Below are 20,587 nucleotides of genomic sequence, written 5' to 3' on the forward strand. Positions count from 1 at the left end.
TTTCATACTTGTGGTCTTTTTCACTTTCCATGCAGACATCCACTATCTGGAGGATATTGTGGTTGGCACTCAACTCCAGATTGCCTACGTTGATCTGGGTGTAATCACGAAGGAAATCCTCTGCAAGCTGTCTTACTTCTTTTGGCCAGGTTGCACTCCACATTAATGTCTGCCTATCAGGCTGTCAAAAAAGGAAAGGCTTTCTTTCAGGCTAAGGAACTTGGACAAATGGAATAAAGACTGCTTATTATTAACTTTACACACCCTGATTTGGTCAACAATTTTACGGATCTGGGGTTCAAACCCCATATCAAGCATTCTGTCAGCTTCATCCAATACAAGGTAAGTACATCGGCGAAGATTTGTCTTTCCTGACTCCAGGAAATCGATCAGACGTCCAGGAGTAGCTATGCAGATCTCAACACCTATAAAACAAAACCAAAGATTGAGCTAATTGGCTACGCGCAGTGGCTCACCCCTCTAATTCTAGCACTTTGGGAAGGGAATGTGGGAGGATGACTTGAGGCAGGAGTTCACAACCAGCCTGGTCAACATAGGAAGACCCTGACTCTACAAAAACTTAAACGAAGCACCACCAGCCCTGGTGGCTGTACTCAATGCTGCAGAGAAGCTAAATTTCAACACAGTACCTGCAAAAGCATTATGTCAGGATTTGTGTACAATCACCAAATCATCAAAGTTCCAGCCATGTCAAACTTTCTCTCTCAAAATAGCTATTTTAGTCACATCTGAGAATTTCTAAGCTGCTGAAATTCTGAATTTTCCATAAGAACCCACCTTTTTCAATTTCATCCATAGGAATTGGTAAAGGAAGACAGACTAACAATTCTGATATACTATATATTATTACCTCTTTCCAAGTCTCGAATCTGGGGACCTTTAGGAGCACCTCCATAAATACAAGTACTCTTCAATCTAGAACATTTGCCATAGTCATCGGCCACCTGCTGTACTTGCTGGGCAAGCTCTCTGGTAGGAGCCAGAACTAGACACTGAAACCAACAAAAAGACACTTGAGACCCCATCCCAAGTTAAAACAAAACAAAAACACAAAAACAAAATACTAATCTAATTATTTCTTTGTTGTCTAATCTGGTACATTCAAAGTAAGTGACAGAGTGAAGATTGGAAGGAGGGAATATTAGTACCTAATGGAATGTGTGAAAAAATTATTAGAACTTTATATTTAGCATGTGGAATGATACTAGTATCCTCATTACTTTTACTATGACACATTATCCATCAATATAGTTTATACGTACTATTTAAATGGAGATACACATTTTATTACCTGGTTTTGTGTATACAACTCTCATTTACAGGTTAAAACATCCTAAATTTGAAAATGCAAAATGCTCCAGCAAGCATTTACTTTGAGAATCACACTGGTCCTCAAAAATGTTTTGTTGTTGTTGTTGTTTTTTGAGACGGAGTCTTGCTCTATCTCCCGGGCTGGAGTGCAGCGGTGCAATGTCAGCTAACTGTAATGTCTGCCTCCCAGGTTCAAATGATTCTCCTGCCTCAGCCTCCTGAGTAGCTGGGACTATACCCAACGTGCTTGGATTACAGGTGTGAGCCACTGTGCCCAGCCTAAAATTTGAAATTTTGGATGGTCAACCTGACCTAAACGAGAAGTCATGAAACTGGCAGAATGACACATTCCTGACTTCTAGTTTAAGCGCTTCACCAGGAGGATTAGGCAAAAACAACGAAAACGTACATATAATCTGACAACACTGTGTTTAATCTGGCCAAAATACCAAAATCAACGTTATCATATACCATTCAAATTATGAACCTTGCTTTGTGTACTGATCCATTAGATACTAAGTAATGATAATGCTGTTAGACATATACTATGTACTATGTAGTATATAAAGTAGTCCATTTTTATATCTTGAAATATAGTGTACATGTTCATAAATACAAATGACAAATGCAAGCTTATTTCTTAAGAAAGTTAAAAAGTCCTGCTGAGCAGTCTAGAAAAGAAAAAAATATAAAGAAAAAGAAAGTTAAAAAGTACACATTCAAGGCCAGGCGTGGTAGCTTACACCTGTAACCCCCAGCATTTTGGGAGGCCAAGGCAAGCAGGTCACCTGAGGTCAGGAGTTCGAGGCCATCCCCGCCAAGATGGAGAAATCCCATCTCTATTAAAAACATAAAAAATTAACCAGGCGCAATGGCACACACCTATAATCCCAGCACTTTGGGAGGCCGATGCAGGTGGATCAAGAGACCATGATCCTGCCAACATGGTGAAACCCCATGTCTACTAAAAACACAAAAATCAGCTGAGCTTGGTGGTACACATCTGTAATCCCAGCTACTCGGGAGGCTGAGGCAAGAGAAATGCTTGAACCTGGGAGGCGGAGGTTGCAGTGAACTGAGATCATGCCACTGCACTCTAGCCTGGCAACAGAGCGAGACTCCATCTCAAAAAAAATTTTTTTTTAATTAGCCAGGCATGGTGGTGCAAGCCTGTAACCCCAGCCACTCAGGGGGCTGAGACAGGAGAATTGCTTGAACCTAGGGGGTGGAGGTTGCAGTGAGCCAAGATCACACCGTTGCACTCCAGCCTGGGCAACAAGAGCGAAACTCCATCAACAACAAAAAAAGTACACATTCAAAATGTTTGAGGACTGTTACTTAAATCTTACAGGTAGGCTGGGCGCGGTGGCTTACAACTGTAATCCCAGAACTTTGGGAGGCCAAATCACCCAAGGTCAGGAGTTCAAGACCAGCCTGGCCAACGTGATGAAACCTTGTCTCTACTATTAAAAAAAAAAAAAAAAATTAAAAAGTAAAACTAATTATCCAGGCATGGTGACATGCACCTGCAGTGCCAGCCACTCAGGAGGCTAAGGAAGGAAAATCACTTGAACCCAGGGGGTGGAGGCTGCATTGAACCAAGATTGTGCCACTGCACTATAGCCTGGGTGACAGTGTAAAACTCTGTCTCCAAAAAATAAAAATAAAAAATTTAAAATAGCGGCCGGGTGCGGTGGCTCAAACCTGTAATCCCAGCACTTTGGGAGGCCGAGGCGGGTGGATCACGAGGTTAAGAGATCTAGACCATCCTGGTCAACATGGTGAAACCCCGTCTCTACCAAAAATACAAAAAATTAGCTGGGCATGGTGGTGCGTGCCTGTAATCCCAGCTACTCAGGAGGCTGAGGCAGGAGAATTGCCTGAACCCAGGAGGTGGAGGTTGCGGTAAGCCGAGATCGCGCCATTGCACTCCAGCCTGGGTAACATGAGTGAAACTCCGTCTCAAAAAAAAAAATTAAAATAAACCTCATAGGTAGGCCGGGCGCAGTGACTGATGCCTGTAATCCCAGCACTTTGGAAGGCTGAGGTGGGCTGATCACGAGGTCAGGAGATCAAGACAATCCTGGCCAAAATGGTTAAACCTTGTCTCTACTAAAAAAACAAAAATTAGCTGGACGTCGGGGCATGTGCCTGTAGTACCAGTTACTCGGAAGGCTGAGGCAGAAGAATCACTTGAACCCGGGAGGCAGAGGTTGCAGTGAGCCAAAATCAAGCCACTGCACTCCAGGCCTGGCGACAAAGCAAGACTGTTTCCCAAAAAAAAAAAAAACAAAAACAAAAAAAAAAAAAAAACTTATAGGTAGCATAAATGAAAATGATCAAACCATAAAATTATGCTGCTCTAACAAACAGTTACAAGACTATTATTTAATCACAAATAATTCATATGTATAATCTCATTTCAAAGCCATAGGGGCTTAGTATGGTGGCTCACACATACAATTCCAGCACTTTGGAGGTCAAGGTGGGAAGATCACTTGAGCCCAGGAGTTCAAGACCAGCCCAGGAAACATAGTAAAACCTTATCTTTACCAAAAACATGTTTTGAAAAATTAGCTGGGTATGTGGTCCCAGCTACTGTGGAGGCTGTGGCAGGAAAGTCCAGGAGGTCGATCCTGCAATGAGTGGTGACTGTGCCACCGTACTCCAGCCTGGGTGACAGTGAATAAAATCCTTTCTTATGAGAGAAAAAAAAAAAAAAGCCACAGGAGAGAGACCTCATCTTATACCTCTTTTGTATCCCTCCTCACAGCATCATACAGCAATTAAGAAATGTGTATACCAAGGCAGTATGCATAGCTTAAGAGTTAGACTTTGGTTCAAACATAAGCTTAACTGTTGAGTGGCCTTGGGTAAGTTATTTAATTCCAAGTAAGATGAGAATGAAACTATTTCCACATATGGAGGGTGTGATTAAGAGTACAAATGGATAATGCGCATCATGCCTAAAATACAATAGTAAGTAGATTGTAGTTTTTCTTAGAATTACAAACAAACTGAAACACACTTACGATTGGGCCATCTCCCCTTTCCAAGTATGGCTGGTGGTTAATATGAACAATTGCAGGCAGAAGATACTACGGGGGGAAGAATGACAACCTTACACTTAGAAGTACAATCTAAGATACTTAATACTATCTTAGTAATTACTGAATTAATGCATAAATAGTAAAGTGAAAAAGAGAACTCACCATTTATATCTATACACGGGAGGCAATGCAAATTTGAACATAAAATGCTTCCATATATTTAATAACTAAAATAGTACCAACACTATCTGAATTGCACTTTTATGAAGAACTTCTCGAGAACGTACGTTGACAATTAGAATAGCAAAATAAGTTACCACATTATCAAGGATCTTATCTTGCTCATACATACCGCTAACGTCTTTCCAGAGCCAGTTTGAGCAATGCCCACCATATCCCGGCCACTAAGAGCCAATGGAAATCCCTGGCACTGAATTGGAGTTGGTTCTGTAAAGTGCTGATCCATCAACACATCCATTACATATTCTGTAAGAGAATTTTATTTTACGCATTTTATTGTGTTTAAAACTAAGGGCACAAGCCAAAAGGGTTTTTTAAAAAAGACTTCAGACGGAGTCTCCCTGTCACCCAGGCTGGAGTGCAGTGGCGCCCTCTCAGCCCACCGCAACCTCCGCCTCCTGGGTTCAGGCAATTCTCCTGCCTCAGCCTCCTGAGTAGCCGGGACTACAGGCACGCGCCACCATGCCCAGCTAATTTTTTGTATTTTTAGTAGAGACGGAGTTTCACCATGTTGACCAGGATGGTCTCGATCTCTTGACCTCTTGATCCACCCGCCTCGGCCTCCCAAAGTGCTGGGATTATAGGCGTGAGCCACCGCGCCCGGCCAAAGTGCTTTTTATCTACTTAATCTCTGACCAGCTGTCAAGAAGCTGCTACAGGCCAGGTGTGGTGGCTCACACCTATAATCCCAGCACTTTGGAAGGATGAGGCCGGTGGATGTCAGGAATTGGAGACCAGCCTGGCCAACGTGGTCAAACCCTGTCTCTACTAAAAATATAAAAATTTGCTGGGAGTGGTGACTGGTGCTTATAATCCCAGCTACTCAGAAGGCTGAGGCAGGAGAACTGCTTGAACCTTGGAGGCAGGAGTTGCAGTGAGCTGAGATTGCACTGCTGCATTCCAGCATGGGCGACAAAGTGAGACTCCGTCTCAAAAAAAGAGGGGAAAAAAAGCTGCTAGAATAGCTGTCTACTTCTCCCCAAAATTTGAAAACTATTACCCTAAAGCGTCTAACAGTACATGGGAATATGGTAGTCATTTATTGTTTATTAAATTCAAATTATATCCAGCTAGAAAGCAATTTCATTCTGCTGTCTTCTAAAAGGCAGAGAACAAATCCCTAGAAAAAGATAAAAACCTCAAAAAAAAGAAATTCTCAGTCTAAATACAAGAAGAGGAGAACAGGCTGGGTGTGGTGGCTCATGCCTGTAATCCCACTTTGGTAGGCCAAAGCAGGCAGATCACGAGGTCAAGAGTTCAAGACCAGCCTGGTCAACACAGTGAAACCGCACCTCTACCAAAAATACAAAAATTAACCAGGCATTATGACGGGCGCCTGTAGTCCCAGCTACTTGGGAGGCTGAGGCAGGAGAATCACTTGAACCGGGAGGTGGAGGTTGTAGTGAGCCAAAATCGCACCACTGCACTCCAGCCTGGGTAACAGAGCAAGACTCCACCTCAAAATAACTAAATTTAAAAAAAAAAGGAAGAACAGAAGAACAGATGAGCATAAAAACAATCTCTTATCCTTTCAACAAAATCCCAATCCTGGCTCAAGTTTAAATAACCTAATACCCATGTCTACTATTCAACCCAATTTAACAAATTAAGGTTCTAGACTGAAAAACACTTACGTGGGAAGTTAGCATGATGGAAGGCAAACACAGGTTTAGGGCAAACATCTCCCCCTCTCACTGTAATCTCTTTCTTTCTGCGTAATTCATCAACCTCATACTATGGGAAAAAATGAAATAAGTTAGTAAACTAGTTATTCTAAACGTTCAAAATTTATGTTCCAAGCTAGCTGAACAATTATCCAACCCACAGTTACAATGGCAAATGTTTACATAGTACTTTCATATACATATCACTTTAACTTTGCAAGGCTCCTACTTACTTTGTAAGTTAATTAATAATGTAGGTGATTAAGAGTTCTATTTTCTTTTTTTTTCTGTTAAGGGCTTTTTTTTCCTGTTTTTAATAGAGACAGGGTTTCACCACGTTGGTCAGGATGGTCTCGAACTCTTGACCTTACGATCTGCCCGCCTCACTCTCCCAAAGTGCTGGGACTACAGGCGTGAGCCACTGTGCCTGGTCAAGAGTTCTATTTTCTATAGGAGAAAACAAATATTTAAGTAACTCGCCCGAGGTCAGAACTGGGAAGAGTAAGAAAAAGTGGAACCTGGACCCAAGTACTCTTTCTATTACACTTTCTTCTGAAAGAGTAACCATTTTATTTGTAAACTCCAAAACAATGATAATGAGGCACAAGAACAGACAATGTTGGCCAGGCACAGTGGCTCTACTTAAAAAACAAAACAAACAAACAAAAAAAATTAGTGGGGCATGGTGACATGTGCCTGTAATCCCAACTATTCAGGAGGCCAAGGCGGGAAAATCGCTTGAACTTGGGAGGTAGAGGTTGCAGTGAGCCAAGATTACGCCACAACACTCTATCCTGGGGGACAGAGCAAGACCTCATCTCAAAAAAAAAAAAAAAAAAAAAAAAAAAGATAACACCAATATATTTTTTTCACTGACAGTTGAAAAGACATGACCTAATATACAATACAGTTTCAATCATGTATAATAAATTAGGAAGTATTATCAACAAATGAGAACAAATTAAGTGCATATTTAAACTGGCCCCCTTTTATGAGGATTACTGATCTTAGTTAAGAATATAAGAAAAATATCAGCTGGGTGTAGTGGCTCACACCTCTAATTCCAGTACTTTGGGAACAGGTAGATTGTTCAAGCTAGGGAGTTTGAAAACAGCCTGGGCAACGTGGCAAAACCCAGCCTCTGGGGGGAGGGGAAGGGAGGTGATTAAGAAAAAAAAAATTTTTTAAAAAGAAAAATACCACCACACTAGAATAAAATGTAAAACAGCAATACTAGTGTATGAATAAACTCTAACCACTATATCTACTGGTTCAATAATCTGTACATTAAAACACACACAGAAACTTACTGGAGTCAGCCTTGCTACTTCCGGATGTTCCACATAAAAATTTTTCTCAAACTTGGGGAGCTCGCTCAAATCCCACTTTTTTTTACGCAAACGCTCCCCAGGATTACCAAATTTCTTCGGGGGAAGGCCACCACCACCTCTTGCTCCAAATCTAGGAACATCAGAATTTTCAGTTCATCAGTATTTTTGAACTAATATATCTTACACACCATAAAAAGATTCAAAAGAGATAGACTACTACCAGCCTACCTCCAAAAGACCATGTTATTCACTCCTATTTAAAGGTATGGAGAAGTGTGTAAAACTTCCTTTACTACCCAACAAGAATAACTGTTTATGAGTATGGCTATAGTAGGTGAAAAATCAAAAATTCCTGTGTATATTCAAAGGATTACAATCACAGATTCTGGAACCAGACATTGTTTGAGTTTTGATTCTGCCACTTACTGTACAATTTGATTCGAATTATTTAACTTCTACACACCTCAGTTTCCTATGCAAGCTAGAAATAATACCACCTATTTCAGAGGCTGCTGAGAAAATGACCTAATAATGTGTAATGTGCTATAAAAGTATCTGGCATAACAAGCACAAGCACTCAGCACAAGTAAGCATCATTTCAGTCAACAAATAGTTATTAGGTACCAACTATGTATCAGTTACTATTTGAAGTGGTGACCTGCTGGAGTTACTAAAGTAAATAAAACAGAAACAAGTCTCTACTCTTGTGTAACAGACAGGCAGGCAAAGGATGACATTAGTTTAAGTTTCAGTTAAAGGCAAGATTGTGGACAAGGAGGAAAATACACTCCAAGCATGTCCCTCCATCTTAGAATAGCTTCTTGGGCCCTTCCCCCTTTAAACTGTGAAGAGCACTCCTCGTAGGCTGGTCTTCATTTTTAGCTTATTCTAATAAAAGAGCTGAACAAGCCACGTTTAGTGGCTCACAATCCCAGCACTTTGGGAAGCAGAGGCAGACAGATCACTTGAGGTCAGGAGTTCTGGATCAGCCTGGACAACATGGAGAAACCCTGTCTCTACTAAACACTGGTGGTGCACGCCTGTAATCCCAGCTACTTGGGAGGCTTGAGGCCACAGAACAGCTGGAACCAAGGAGGCGGAGGTTGCAGTGAGCTGAGATGGCACCACTGCACTCCAGCCTGGGAGATGGAGGGTGACTCCATCTCAAAAAAAAACAAAACAAAAAGCTGAACATAGATTTACGAACATAGATTTACGACCTCTCCTTCTTCGTCTCTACTTGTACCTTGTATCTTCTCCTTGTTCCCAAACAGTATTACTAATGTACAGAAAAGCCACTAACAAGATTTAAGGTTTTAAAAGTTAACTAATTACTCAAGATCAACTTCCTGCTTTTTACATACCTTTCACAACAACAGACAAGCTCAAGGGGAATACAAATATGTATGACCACTAGCCTAAGCTAAAATTTAACAAATCAGAAGCTACTTTTCCTAGAAATATCTTAACACTATCATGGCCTTCATCTTCCCTATTTCAATCTTGTTAAGTGCAGGGCTTTGTTTGGCATACAAACTGTATAGCATTTTTCTCACTGACAATTTCTTTACTCATTGTAATATACTGTACTTAATTTAGGTTCCTCTTCCCACTCTAACCCACTTGTAACATCATCTCCCCATCCGAAGACAGAGGCTAGCTCTGTCACCCAGGCTGGAGTGCAGTGGCACAATCTCAGCTCACTGCAACCTACGCCCCCCAGGGTTTAAACAATTCTCCTGCCTCAAGCCTCCAGATTAGCTGGGATTACAGGTGTGCACCACCAAGCCCAGCTAATTTTTTTTGGGGGGGGGGGAAAGAGATGGGTTTTCACCATGTTCACCGGGCTGACATCATGATCTGTCCGCCCCGGCCTCCCAAAACCAAAGTGCTGGGATTACAGGCATATGCCACCGCGCCTGGCCATAACATCATCTTTTTTTTTTTTTTTTTTGAGACGGAGTTTCGCTCATTACCCAGGCTGGAGTGCAATGGCGCGATCTCGGCTCACCGCAACCTCCGCCTCCTGGGTTCAGGCAATTCTCCTGCCTCAGCCTCCTGAGTAGCTGGGATTACAGGCACGCGCCACCATGCCCAGCTAATGTTTTGTATTTTTAGTAGAGACGGGGTCTCACCATGTTGACCAGGATGGTCTCGATCTCTTGACCTTGTGATCCACCCGCCTCGGCCTCCCAAAGTGCTGGGATTACAGGCTTGAGCCACCGCGCCCGGCCTAACATGATCTTATATAAAGTTCCACTTTATAACTGACAGGCTGCAGCAGATGTATTATTCTACAGGGCCTCAATTTCCTGCAATTCAAAGCATTAGAACTCTGGCTTAACCCGCTAGACATTCCTCTAAACACAAATGTAACAAAAATTGATGACAGGAAAATTTTATTGGGATCACTGGATACTTACGTTCAACAAGTAAAACTTGGCTAATTCTTTATACCACTGCTGAGGCAGTAAGACAAATTAAGAATCAGAACAGGGAGAGAACATAGCATCGGGATACACATCAACATCTTTAATATGCTCCTCAGCTTAAGGCTCAATAGTGCAATAGTGAACAGACCAAAAGGCCACCTCAATTGCCACCCCCCACACTTGCAAATGAAGCAGCTAAATAAGGCACTTTTCAAGAAGTACAGTCTTTGGATTATCACTCCTGCAAACTATAAAGTATTTCATTGGTACTGCTGTACTGCAATAATACCCAAACCTTAATAATCTAGGAAAAAAATAAAACTTTTGAAAGTAAGGTTCCTGGTAGGGCTTTAAACTAATCATTACCTCATTACCATTTATGTATTTTTTTCCTCTCTCCATATTTCTCTGGCTATTCAAGATACACTACTCTACGCTAAACATCTAATTTGAAACATGGAGTTCTTGGAAAATATGCTGTCTTCCATGTTTACAATTAATGCTGACATAATCAATGACCTCAAAATTCAAGAAAACCTTTTACTTTTGAGCATATCCATGATATCTTTAAAATACACATCGTACTCTGGTATAGTATGCCCCTGAAATGTTTTTATCCAGTCAGCAATTAACAATTGCTGCAATTAACAGTCAGCAATTTAACTTGGCTTTGCAAAAAAATTCAGCTTTGAAGATTCATGTTAACATTAAAAATCATACTACTTCGAATGTACAATGCCTACCATTTTTGCATCACACATGTAAAATACATGAAATGACCTCACCCATTTCCTTTTCAAAGTAACCACCACTTCAACTGTGTAACATTCAGTTAAGAGTAGAACAGCAATTCAAATGAAGAGCATGTCTTGGGAGAGAGAGAGCTGGGGCAGACCTTGAAAGGCCAGTTCATTTGAAATTTTTAAAAAATGTCATCTGATACTCAGAGTCAAGTATGGATCAATAATTCACCTTTTTCCTCCTTTCAAGTAACTTATTAAAGCATATATATGGGGAAAGGAAGTATTAACCCAAACACCCATTATAAAGAAATAGAACACTATTAGTACCTTGTAGCCCCTCTATGTGCCTATTTCACGTTTACAACTTTCACCCTAATAACCACTACCTTCAATTTTGTTAGCCAATCCTGTCATTTTTGCACATAACCTTTAATGTGTCACCCTACCACAACCTGCTTTTTAACTCAACACGTCTGTGACTTATTCACACTAATCCAAGTTCTCTCCCCCCCTCCCCATTCAATTGTATTCAATGGCACAACTACCCACAACTTGAGACATTTGAGTTGTTTCCAATATCCTGTTGTCATGAATGCTGGTATACAAATTTTTCTGTATGAGGATGCTGGGCCAAGTGTGCAAGGATTGCTCTAGGCATTACAGTGTAGGGTATAAAGCTTAGGGAGGAATTTCTGGGTTGTTTTCAACTTTCCTAGATAATGTCAAATTATTTTTCTAACTGGTTGTACCGAAATTCACTTCTAAACTTAGCAATACAGCAAAACACTGAGCAAACATCCCACCTCTAAACTTAAAATGAGATCAACTATTTTCCTTCCTAATAAGGTATAAATCAAAATTTTAATTTTGTAAAAAGTGGCAACTGAAGTGGTTGTGGCTAGTAAATCTGGTAGTTGTGTATCTGAACCACAAAAGACAAAAATGTTTGGAGAAAATATCGTTAACAGAGCCCTACGACAGACAATTACATCCATTATCTTTTAATTACTGACAACACATCAAAGTAAAAGCAATTACCCCTTCCTCAGAGGAGGAAACAGGTTTACAATGGTTTCGAGATCTTGAACAAGGCCCGCCACACACACACACACACACACACACACACACACACACACACACACACACACTCTCTCTCTCTCTCTCTCTCTCTCACTCTCTCTCTCTCTCTCTCTCTCTCTTAGTGGCCTCACTTTACTTTTTTGGGGGACGGGGGGAGTTCGAAGGAGACCGGAGTGCAGTGGTGCGATCTCGGCTCACGGCAACCTCCACCTCCCAGGTTCACACGATTCTCCTGCCTCAGCCTCCCAAGTAGCTAGGATTACAAGTGTGCGCCACCAAGCCCGGTTATTTGTATTTTTAGTAGAGATGGGGGTTTCACCATATTGGCCAGGCTAGTCTCAAACTCCTGACCTCATGATCTGCCTACCTCAGCCTCTCAAAGTGTTGGGGCTACAGGCGTGAGCCACTGCACCCGGCCTGTCCAGACACCGCTCTTCTAAGTGGTAGCACAAATAAGAACATCTCTTAAGCGACATTTTCTTTTACCAGTAAAATTTAAATCTATCTGGGAACTTTAGGTTTAAACCCATGTTAACTTCCAACCCAGTAATTCTGGCATTATAATACCAATTACTTTTTTTTTTTTTTTTGAAATGGAGTCTCGCTCTGTCGCCCAGGCTGGAGTGCAATGGTGCGATCTCTGCTCACTGCAACCTCCGTCTCCCGGATTCAAGCGATTCTCCTGCATCAGCCTCCCAAGTAGCTGGGATTACAGGCATGTGCCCCCACGCCAGGCTAATTTTGTATTTTTGGTAGAGACGGGGTTTCTCCATGGTGGTCAGGCTGGTCTCGAACTCCTAACCTCAGGAGTCGGGCCCGCCTTGGCCTCCCAAAGTACTGGATTACTGGCGTGAGGCACCGCGCCCGGCCCACAACACCAAGAACTTTCTAGAGACACCGAACAGTTGATGCTGCTGTCCAATTAGGAAAAAAAAAAGGCTGAAATAATAAAATTAAAACTAAACGACCCCAAAATCTCTCCTTCCCCTAAACACGATCATTCAGATGGGAACTCCATTGCTTTACATCCCAATGTATTTCTCCCACTTAAAATGTGACTGAAAAGGATTAAAATCTATTTTTAAAAATAAAAAGTCGGTCTTTTGGTTTCCAGTGCCATAAAGTGAACTCTAGGGACCGAATGTCAAGGTTGCCATTTCGTGAAAGGTTTTCCCGGGCTGAAGTCTTCTCTTAGGAAGATCCGTTTTTCCAGATGAAGTTCGAGGCCTGGAGACATCAAACGGCCCGCCCGAAGAGGCCAGACTGAAGAGCCGGCAAGTCAGGCGAGGCCCCGACACCCCGGCCGGGGCTGCCGCGGCCAGGCCGCCCTCCGGATCCCTCCCCTCCCCCCGCGCAGCTGGGACGAGGCCGGACCGCGCCACGACGGCCGTCCGCATCAAGAGGCCCAGCGTCGCCAAGCCGCCGCCCTTCCCGGGTCCGAGTGACCCTGGTCCGAGGCCCGCAAACGAAACCGCCGTCTCGCCTCGCCTCCCGGGGTCGAGAGCAAGGCTCTCAGGCCCGCAGTCCGCTGGGCCTACCCAGAAAGCAACTTCCCCACCCCCACGCCAGGCCTCTCCTCTCCTCCCCCACCCTTACCCTCCACGGTCACGATCCCGGTCCCGGTCCCCAAAGCCGCCTCCGCGCATGGTCCCAAACGGATAGAGATCTGGGAGCGGGGCACGGATGGCCGGGCTCGGGAGGGCCTGCGGCTCCGGTCTGGTGACGACCGATGGCGGCGGCGCCTCCGCTGTTGGGGCGGCGGCAGGCGCAGCGCTCTCTCGCTCCGACGCGCTGTCTCCCGTCGCAGACGCCACCGTCGCCGCCTCTCTCGTCGGAGACGGGAGCAAAACACAGAGAATCGGGGCTATAAAGCCGGTGGGCAGGTTTGGCTACGCTCAAACCCGGCAGTGCCGCGGTTTAGGCGTCTCCTTCCTTCCCAGCGACTGCACAAAATGGCGGCCGCCGCTGAGTCTGCTCCAACTTAACGCTACGTACGGCGGAGAGGATACGTAAACAGCGTCTTGGAATAGCCCGAGGGCTCCGCGGAGTACTACGGGTATTCTTGGAAGCACTTTACGTCAGTTGCGACGATGGCGGTATTTTGCGGTGTGTATAAGAAAAACAAAGTACGGAGTGAGCGTAGAGTTTTCGCGCCTCCTGAACTAGAACGTGGGGTGAGGTGGGAGGAAAAGCCTCCGGTGCGACGTAACATTCTTTGCGTCGTTTGCCGGCCCGCTGTTGCGAAGATGCGCAGTATGCGTAACGCATTCTGTTTAGAGAATAGAGGATTTTGCCGGATTCCGATCTCTGGTCAGACCCCGCGGCCAGCTTGTGGAAGTTGCTTTGCAGAGACAATAACCGTCCTCCATATTGTTATCAAGTTTCAGGGTCTCCTGGTGCCAGAAGCCGGAAGGGTCTTAAGTTCCCTGACTGATCTTCCTATATGGTGCTGGCAGCCCTCTCGCCCCGCCGCCCTGGGCCGTTTGAGAATGGCGGCGGACCCCGGCGCCATTTTCTTTTGGTTGTCTCTCGCTGCTCTGTCTCCGGCAGCCATGATGGATGCGCCGTGTCCCTTTCTTTCGGGAGTTGGTGAGGTGTCGATGTCCCCATTAGGTTAAAGCCCCCTCAGCTACGCTTGGTTCACACTGAGGTGCATTTTGTGAACCGTATATTTTCACCGTCCCTGGCCAAGCACAGCCGTTGCTAATGTGCTTGGAGGCTGGGCGTGGTGGCTCACTCCTGTAATCCCAGCACTTTGGAAGGCCGAGGTGGGCGGATCACCTGAAGTCAGGAGTTCCAGACCAGCCTGGCCAACAAGGTGAAACCCCGTCTCAACGAAAAATACAAAATTAGCTGGGTATGGTGGTGCGCGCTTGTAATCCCAGCTATTCGGGAGGCTGGGGCAGTATAATCGTTTGAACCCGGGAGGGGAGGGTGCCGTGAGCTGAGATTGCATCATTGCACTCCAGCCTGGGCGACAGAGTGAGACTCCGTCTCAAAAAAAAAAAAAGAAAAAGAAAAAATGTGCATGGAGCCCCAGTGGACCCCGTGGGCTTTTGGCTGCCTTTAAACGGCGTTCCTCAGAAAGCCCTGAGAAGACCCCAGCACTCAGGAGAACAAGGTTTCAGAGCGGTGGTCCGACACAGAAAGGGCGAAGCCATAAGGACAAGTGTTGAACCCGGCTAGCCCACGTTCTCCGCTCAGTTCCTTCTATACTGGCTTCCCTTTTCTTACCTGCTCCCTGTCCTCTCAAACTGCATTTTAAAGCCCTTCAAACTTGGCCAAATGGCGTCCCACAACTGTTGAGCTGTTAGGGCCCTCGAGACAGGCACATCTAACGTCTGATTTCAACAGATAGGTACAAGTAGGGAAATTTGGTCCCTCCATGTGGGTGCTGAGTGGGGTTTTTTTGTTGTTGTTTTTTTGAGAGAAAGTCTCGCTGTGTCGCCCAGGCTGGAGTGCAGTGGCATGATCTGGGCTCATTGCAACCTCCGCCTCCCAGGTTGAAGCGATTCTCTTGCCTCAGCCTCCTGAGTACCTGAGGTTACCGGCGCCCGCCACCGCTCCCAGCTAATTTTTATATGTTTGGTAGAGACAGAGTTTCAGCATGTTAGCCAGGCTGGACTCAAACTCCCAACCTAAGGTGATCTGCCCATCTCGGCCTCTCAAAGTGCTGGGATTACAGGCGTGAGCAACCATGCCTGGCCTTTTTCATCAACTTTTAAGTTCTGGGGTACATGTGCAGGATATGCAGGTTTGTTACACAAGTAAACGTGTGGCATGGTGGTTTATTGCACAGATTAACCCCTTGCCTAGGTATGAAGCCCAGCATCCATTAGCTATTCTTCATGATGCTCTCCCTACCCCTACCCCCACCCCCGACAGCCCTCAGTGAGTGTTGTTTTCCCCCTCCATGTGTCCATGCGTCTTCCTCTAAGTCTTTGATTAGTCTTCACTGATGCCTTCCTCTCATGCTCAGTTAATCTGCAATTTTCACATAAGATAAAATCATCATAGGGCAGAGGCAGCAGTCAGATATGTGTTTGTCTCAGGTGAACAGAGGGATAAGTTTTTAATTCTGTCCCTTGTCCTGTGCTTGTGATGATAAACCATTAATGTCCATTATCAGGGTGAAATTCAACAGAACTGTTTTAGCATAAAGATCTTGGGGGCCAAAAAAAAAGAAAAAAGATCTTGGGGGCCTGCAAGGAATCTCCTTGTGGGCAAATTGTAAGGGGCCTATGTAGCTTTTTTTTCTTTCTTTCTTTTTTTATAAAGATGGGGTTTTGCCATGATGGCCAGGCTGGTCTTGAACTCCTGACCTCAAGTGATCCACCCCCTTCGGCCTCCCAAAGTACTAGGATTACAGGTGTGAGCTGCCGACTTTTTTTTTTTTTTTTTAAGAGACGGAGTCTCACTCTGTCGCCCACTAATTCATGGGGATCCTAGTAGGTGAAGGCTCTTTGGCCGGTTAGATGTAAATGAAATGAAAGACTAACATAGGCTTGGACTAACCAAAGACTAAGGGACCAAGGCCCTTTCAGTGGCAGCTTTTTAGGTCTGAAGAAGCCATGAAACTGACCCAAAAGAACTACTGGGTCACTTTGGCCACAGACCGCCAACTTTGTTACCTGCAGGGCCGTCTCTGAGCACTCCCTCATTCTTGGTGGGGCTCAAGCATTAAAGATCAGACCTGCCAGGACTGTGTGGCTATGCCTGCTGGTGCTTGGGAGGCCCTCATAGTCTCCTGAATTGCTGTAGGGCCTTATCTTTGATGTGGACACAAACAGTTCTTTCATCTTTCTGGAAGAGCAGATGATTGGGATTCTTTTTTGGCTTTTGACCAACACAAACAGGAAATTCAGCCCTCCTTAGGCTAGAGGGGAGGGAGTAGGTATATGCCAAACTGCAGATCAAATTTCATAGTAGCTGAACAGGACTTTTTTTTTTATTTTTGGAGACAAAGTCTCACTCTGCCACCCAGGCTGTGGTGCAGTGGCATGATCTTGGCTCACTGAAACCTCTGCCTCCCGAATTCAAGTGATTCTCCCGCCTCAGCCTCCTGAGTAGCTACAGACGTGCACCACCACGCCCAGCTAATTTTTGTATTTTTAGCAGAGATGGGGTTTCATTATGTTGGCTAGGCTGGTCTTGAACTCCTGACCTCAGGTGATCCACCTGCCTTGGCCTCCCAACTTGCTGGGATTATAGGCGTAAGCCACCTTGCCCAGCCACATTTTTTTTCTTTCTTTCTGTCTTTCTTTTGAGACGGAGTCTTGCTCTGTCGCCCAGGCTGGAGTGCAGTGATCTTGGCTCACTGCACCCTCCAACTCCTGGGTTCAAGCGATTCTCCTGCTTCAGCCTCCCAAATAGCTGAGACTACAGGTGCAGGCTGCCACACCCAGCTCATTTTTTGTATTTTTAGTAGAGATGGGGTTTCAGTGTTGCCCAGGCTCCCGATCTCAGGTAATCCACCTGCCTCAGCCTCCCAAAGTGCTGGGATTACAGACATGAGCCACCGTGTCCTGCCCAGTTTGTTTTTTTTCTTTTCTTAAAAACAAGGTATCACTATATTGGCCAGATTGGTCTTGAACTCTTAGCCTCAAGCAATCCTCCCACCTCAGTCTCCCAAAGTGCTAGGATTACAGGCATGAGCCACTCTGCCTGGTTATCTTTTTAAAAATACAGGCTTGGCTGGGCCTGGTGGCTCACACCTTTAATCCCAGTACTTTGGGAAGCTGAGGCAGGCTGATCACAACGTCAGGAAATCGAGAGCATCCTGGCCAATATGGTGAAACCCCATCTTTACTAAAATACAGTACAAAAAATTAGCCAGGTGTAGTGGTGCACGCCTGTAGTCCCAGCTACTAGGGAGGCTGAGGTAGGGGAATCGCTTGAACCTGGGCAGCAGAGGTTGCAGTGAGCTGAGCTCATACCACTGCATTCCACCGTGGTGACAGAGCAAGACTCTGTCTCAACAAAACAAAAAAATACAAAAACAAGAACAAAAAAAGAAAACAGGCTCACTCCTGTAATCCCAGCACTTTGGGAGGCCAGGGTGGGCAGATCACGAGATCAGGAGATCGAGACCATCCTGGCTAACACGATGAAACCCTGTCTCTACTAAAAATACAAAAATTAGCCAGGCGTGGTGGTGTGCGCCTGTAGTCCCCGCTACTCAGGAGGCTGAGGTAGGAGAATCACTTGAACCTGGGAGGTGGAGGTTGTAGTCAGCCGAGATCACGCCACTGTGTTCCAGCCTGGGCGACAGAGCAAGACTATCTCAAAAAAATAGATTCCTTTGTGTGCCGCAGGCAGATATAGGGATGTTGATCAGACATGGAGCTGAGAGTCGGAGGAAATCTGGCATCATCCTGCTGAGAAATAAAATAGTAAGGTGAGCTGACCACAATGTATGTAATTGTGTTATGGTCTTTTGTACTTTAGAAGTACATAGACTTAATAATGTGAAGAAAATCAGGCTGGCATCAAAAATCAGAACATAATAAGGACAAAGTGAAAACAGCAATAGATTAGTTAAATACTAATTGGTGTCTCTAAGATATAATGAAAAAATGCTGGTATTTACATAATTTTGATAATAGAGGCAAAATAGAGTGTGTGCATATTTGGAGGCAAAGTAACTAGCAATAGAGTCATTTCCAGGAAGGACTTTGCGAAATAAATACACCACCAAGCCTATACCCACACCCCCAACCCCACACACACACCCACCTTCCTGATCTGAGGGGTGGTTCACATTGGTGCTGGGTGGAGTCAAAAGGAAGGACTTTTGCTTTTGTATTAATATGTAATTCCAGACGTATGTTTGAGAAGTTATGGGGATTCTGCAGGCCGTTACCCCCTCCCCAACTGGCTGCTGCTCAGGGTAAATAACTCAGTGTGAACCATTCCACGTGGCTTTGCCTTCGCCTTCTTTACCCGTTGGAATCACTGCAAAGACTATGAGATTGGAAAATTAAGATGTTGATTCCCTTGGCAGTCCTTGTGAAATGAGTTGGGATTGTAGTGTTCAGGACAGGCTTTTTTTACTTTCTGTCAAAGAGAGGTGAAATTACTTGGAGGAAGGGAGTTGTTGAAGTACCGTGGAGGGGAGGTCGCCAATGCAGCCATCTGAGATACTCAGGGTAGAGGGTGCCTTGTCAAGACAATATGAATGTCCACCATATCTGGCAGGCGTTTGTACCTTCCTTAAATCTGGGTCAGGCTAACCTCACACTAGGCAGCTCCCTCAGCGGGGCCTCTCAGAACTGCCATGCTTTTGCTTTGTAGACTTAACCCCAATTGTAGTTGGTTATTCAGGTGATTATTCCTGCAATAATAATGTGAAGAAAGGTGTGTCAGGGACTGTCTTGATTAGTTACTTCTATATCCATTGCAGCTGGCACCTAACTGGTGTCTCAATTTTGGCTGAATGTTAGGGAGTATGCTTTATTATGTAGGGCCACATATACAGTATATGTAATGTAAGGATAATGAAAGATATGGGATCATCTGACAACAAATTCAGCAAAATGAATAATTTTGTGGGGGAGGAAAGAGATTTACTCCTAGGGGCTATTCAGGAGTCTTCAGTTGCATTGTTAACGTTTTATTTCACAAGGTCTTTGTTTGTTTGTTTGATGTAAGACCTTGCTTTGTCACCCAGGCTGGATTGTAGTGACACAATCAGCTCACTGCAGCCCTAACTCCTGGGCTCAAACAAACCTCCTACCTCAGCCTCCTGAGCATCTGGGACTATAGGCATGCACCACCACTCCTGGCTAATTTTTAAATTTTTCGTAGAGACAAAATTTCCCTGTGTTGCCCAGCCTGGTCTTGAACTCCAGGCCTCAAGTGCCATGGCCTCCCAAAGTGTTGGTATTATGGGCATGAGCCATGGTCCCATCTTATTAAAAATACCTTTTTGGCTGGGCACAGTGGCTCACACCTGTAATCTCAGCACTTTGGGAGGACAAGGTGGGAAGATCATGAGGTCAGGAGTTCGAGACCAGCCTGACCAACATGGTCAAACCCTGTTTCTACTAAAAATACAAAAATTAGCTGGGCATGAGGCTGAGCGCAGTGGCTCATGCCTGTAATCCTAGCACTTTGGGAGGCTGAGGTGGGCGGATCACAAGGTCAATAGATGGAGACCATCTTGGCCAGCATGGTGAAACCCCATCTCTAAAAAATAAATAAATAAATAAACTTTTCATCTTAAATTCTTTTTAATACATTTAAAATATACATAGGAATGAGTGAATGATTATTAATGTAGCAGGCCATCAGAGTCCCTTAGTGATTCAAGGTTTATAGCCAAGTAGCCTTGTTCTTTTTTCTTCTTTTTTCCTTTTTTTTTTTTTTTTGAGACAGGGTCTTATTTGCTTGCCCAGGCTGGAGTACAGCCACTATACTTTTTTTCTTTTCTTTTTTCTTTTCTTTTTTTTGAGACAAGAGTTTCACTCTTGTTACCCAGGCTGGAGTGCAATGGCACGATCTCAGCTCACTGCAACCTCTACCTCCCAGGTTCAAGCAGTTCTCCTGCCTCAGCCTCCCAAGTAGCTGGGACTACAGGCACACGCCACCACGCCCAGCTAATTTTTGTATTTTTAGTAGAGACGAAGTTTCACCATGTTGGCCAGGATGGTCTCGATCTCTTGACCTTGTGATCCGCCCGCTTCGGCCTCCCAGAGTGCTGGGATTACAGGCGTG

At 44.6% G+C, this 20,587-nt stretch overlaps 1 protein-coding gene across 2 annotated transcripts in view; it reads right to left on the reverse strand.

The window, feature by feature from the left end:
• The window catches only part of DDX17 (DEAD-box helicase 17), a 22,698-nt gene extending 8,845 nt beyond the window's left edge, over positions 1-13,853 (reverse strand). For both annotated transcript variants that reach the window (XM_032266679.1, XM_032266678.1), the window contains exons 1-8: positions 13,469-13,853; positions 7,597-7,747; positions 6,257-6,356; positions 4,735-4,868; positions 4,365-4,430; positions 872-1,013; positions 265-425; positions 9-181 (exon numbers count right to left, since the gene is read on the reverse strand). In XM_032266679.1, coding sequence (XP_032122570.1) covers positions 9-181; positions 265-425; positions 872-1,013; positions 4,365-4,430; positions 4,735-4,868; positions 6,257-6,356; positions 7,597-7,747; positions 13,469-13,518 — 977 coding nt within the window. In that variant the 5' untranslated portion in view covers positions 13,519-13,853. The remainder of the gene's footprint in view (positions 1-8; positions 182-264; positions 426-871; positions 1,014-4,364; positions 4,431-4,734; positions 4,869-6,256; positions 6,357-7,596; positions 7,748-13,468) is intronic.
• Positions 13,854-20,587: the final 6,734 nt, after the last annotated feature.

The sequence above is a fragment of the Sapajus apella genome, unplaced genomic scaffold, assembly GCF_009761245.1.
Source record: "Sapajus apella isolate SASKATOON/1434 unplaced genomic scaffold, GSC_monkey_1.0 scaffold160, whole genome shotgun sequence".
Classification (NCBI taxonomy): domain Eukaryota; kingdom Metazoa; phylum Chordata; class Mammalia; order Primates; family Cebidae; genus Sapajus; species Sapajus apella.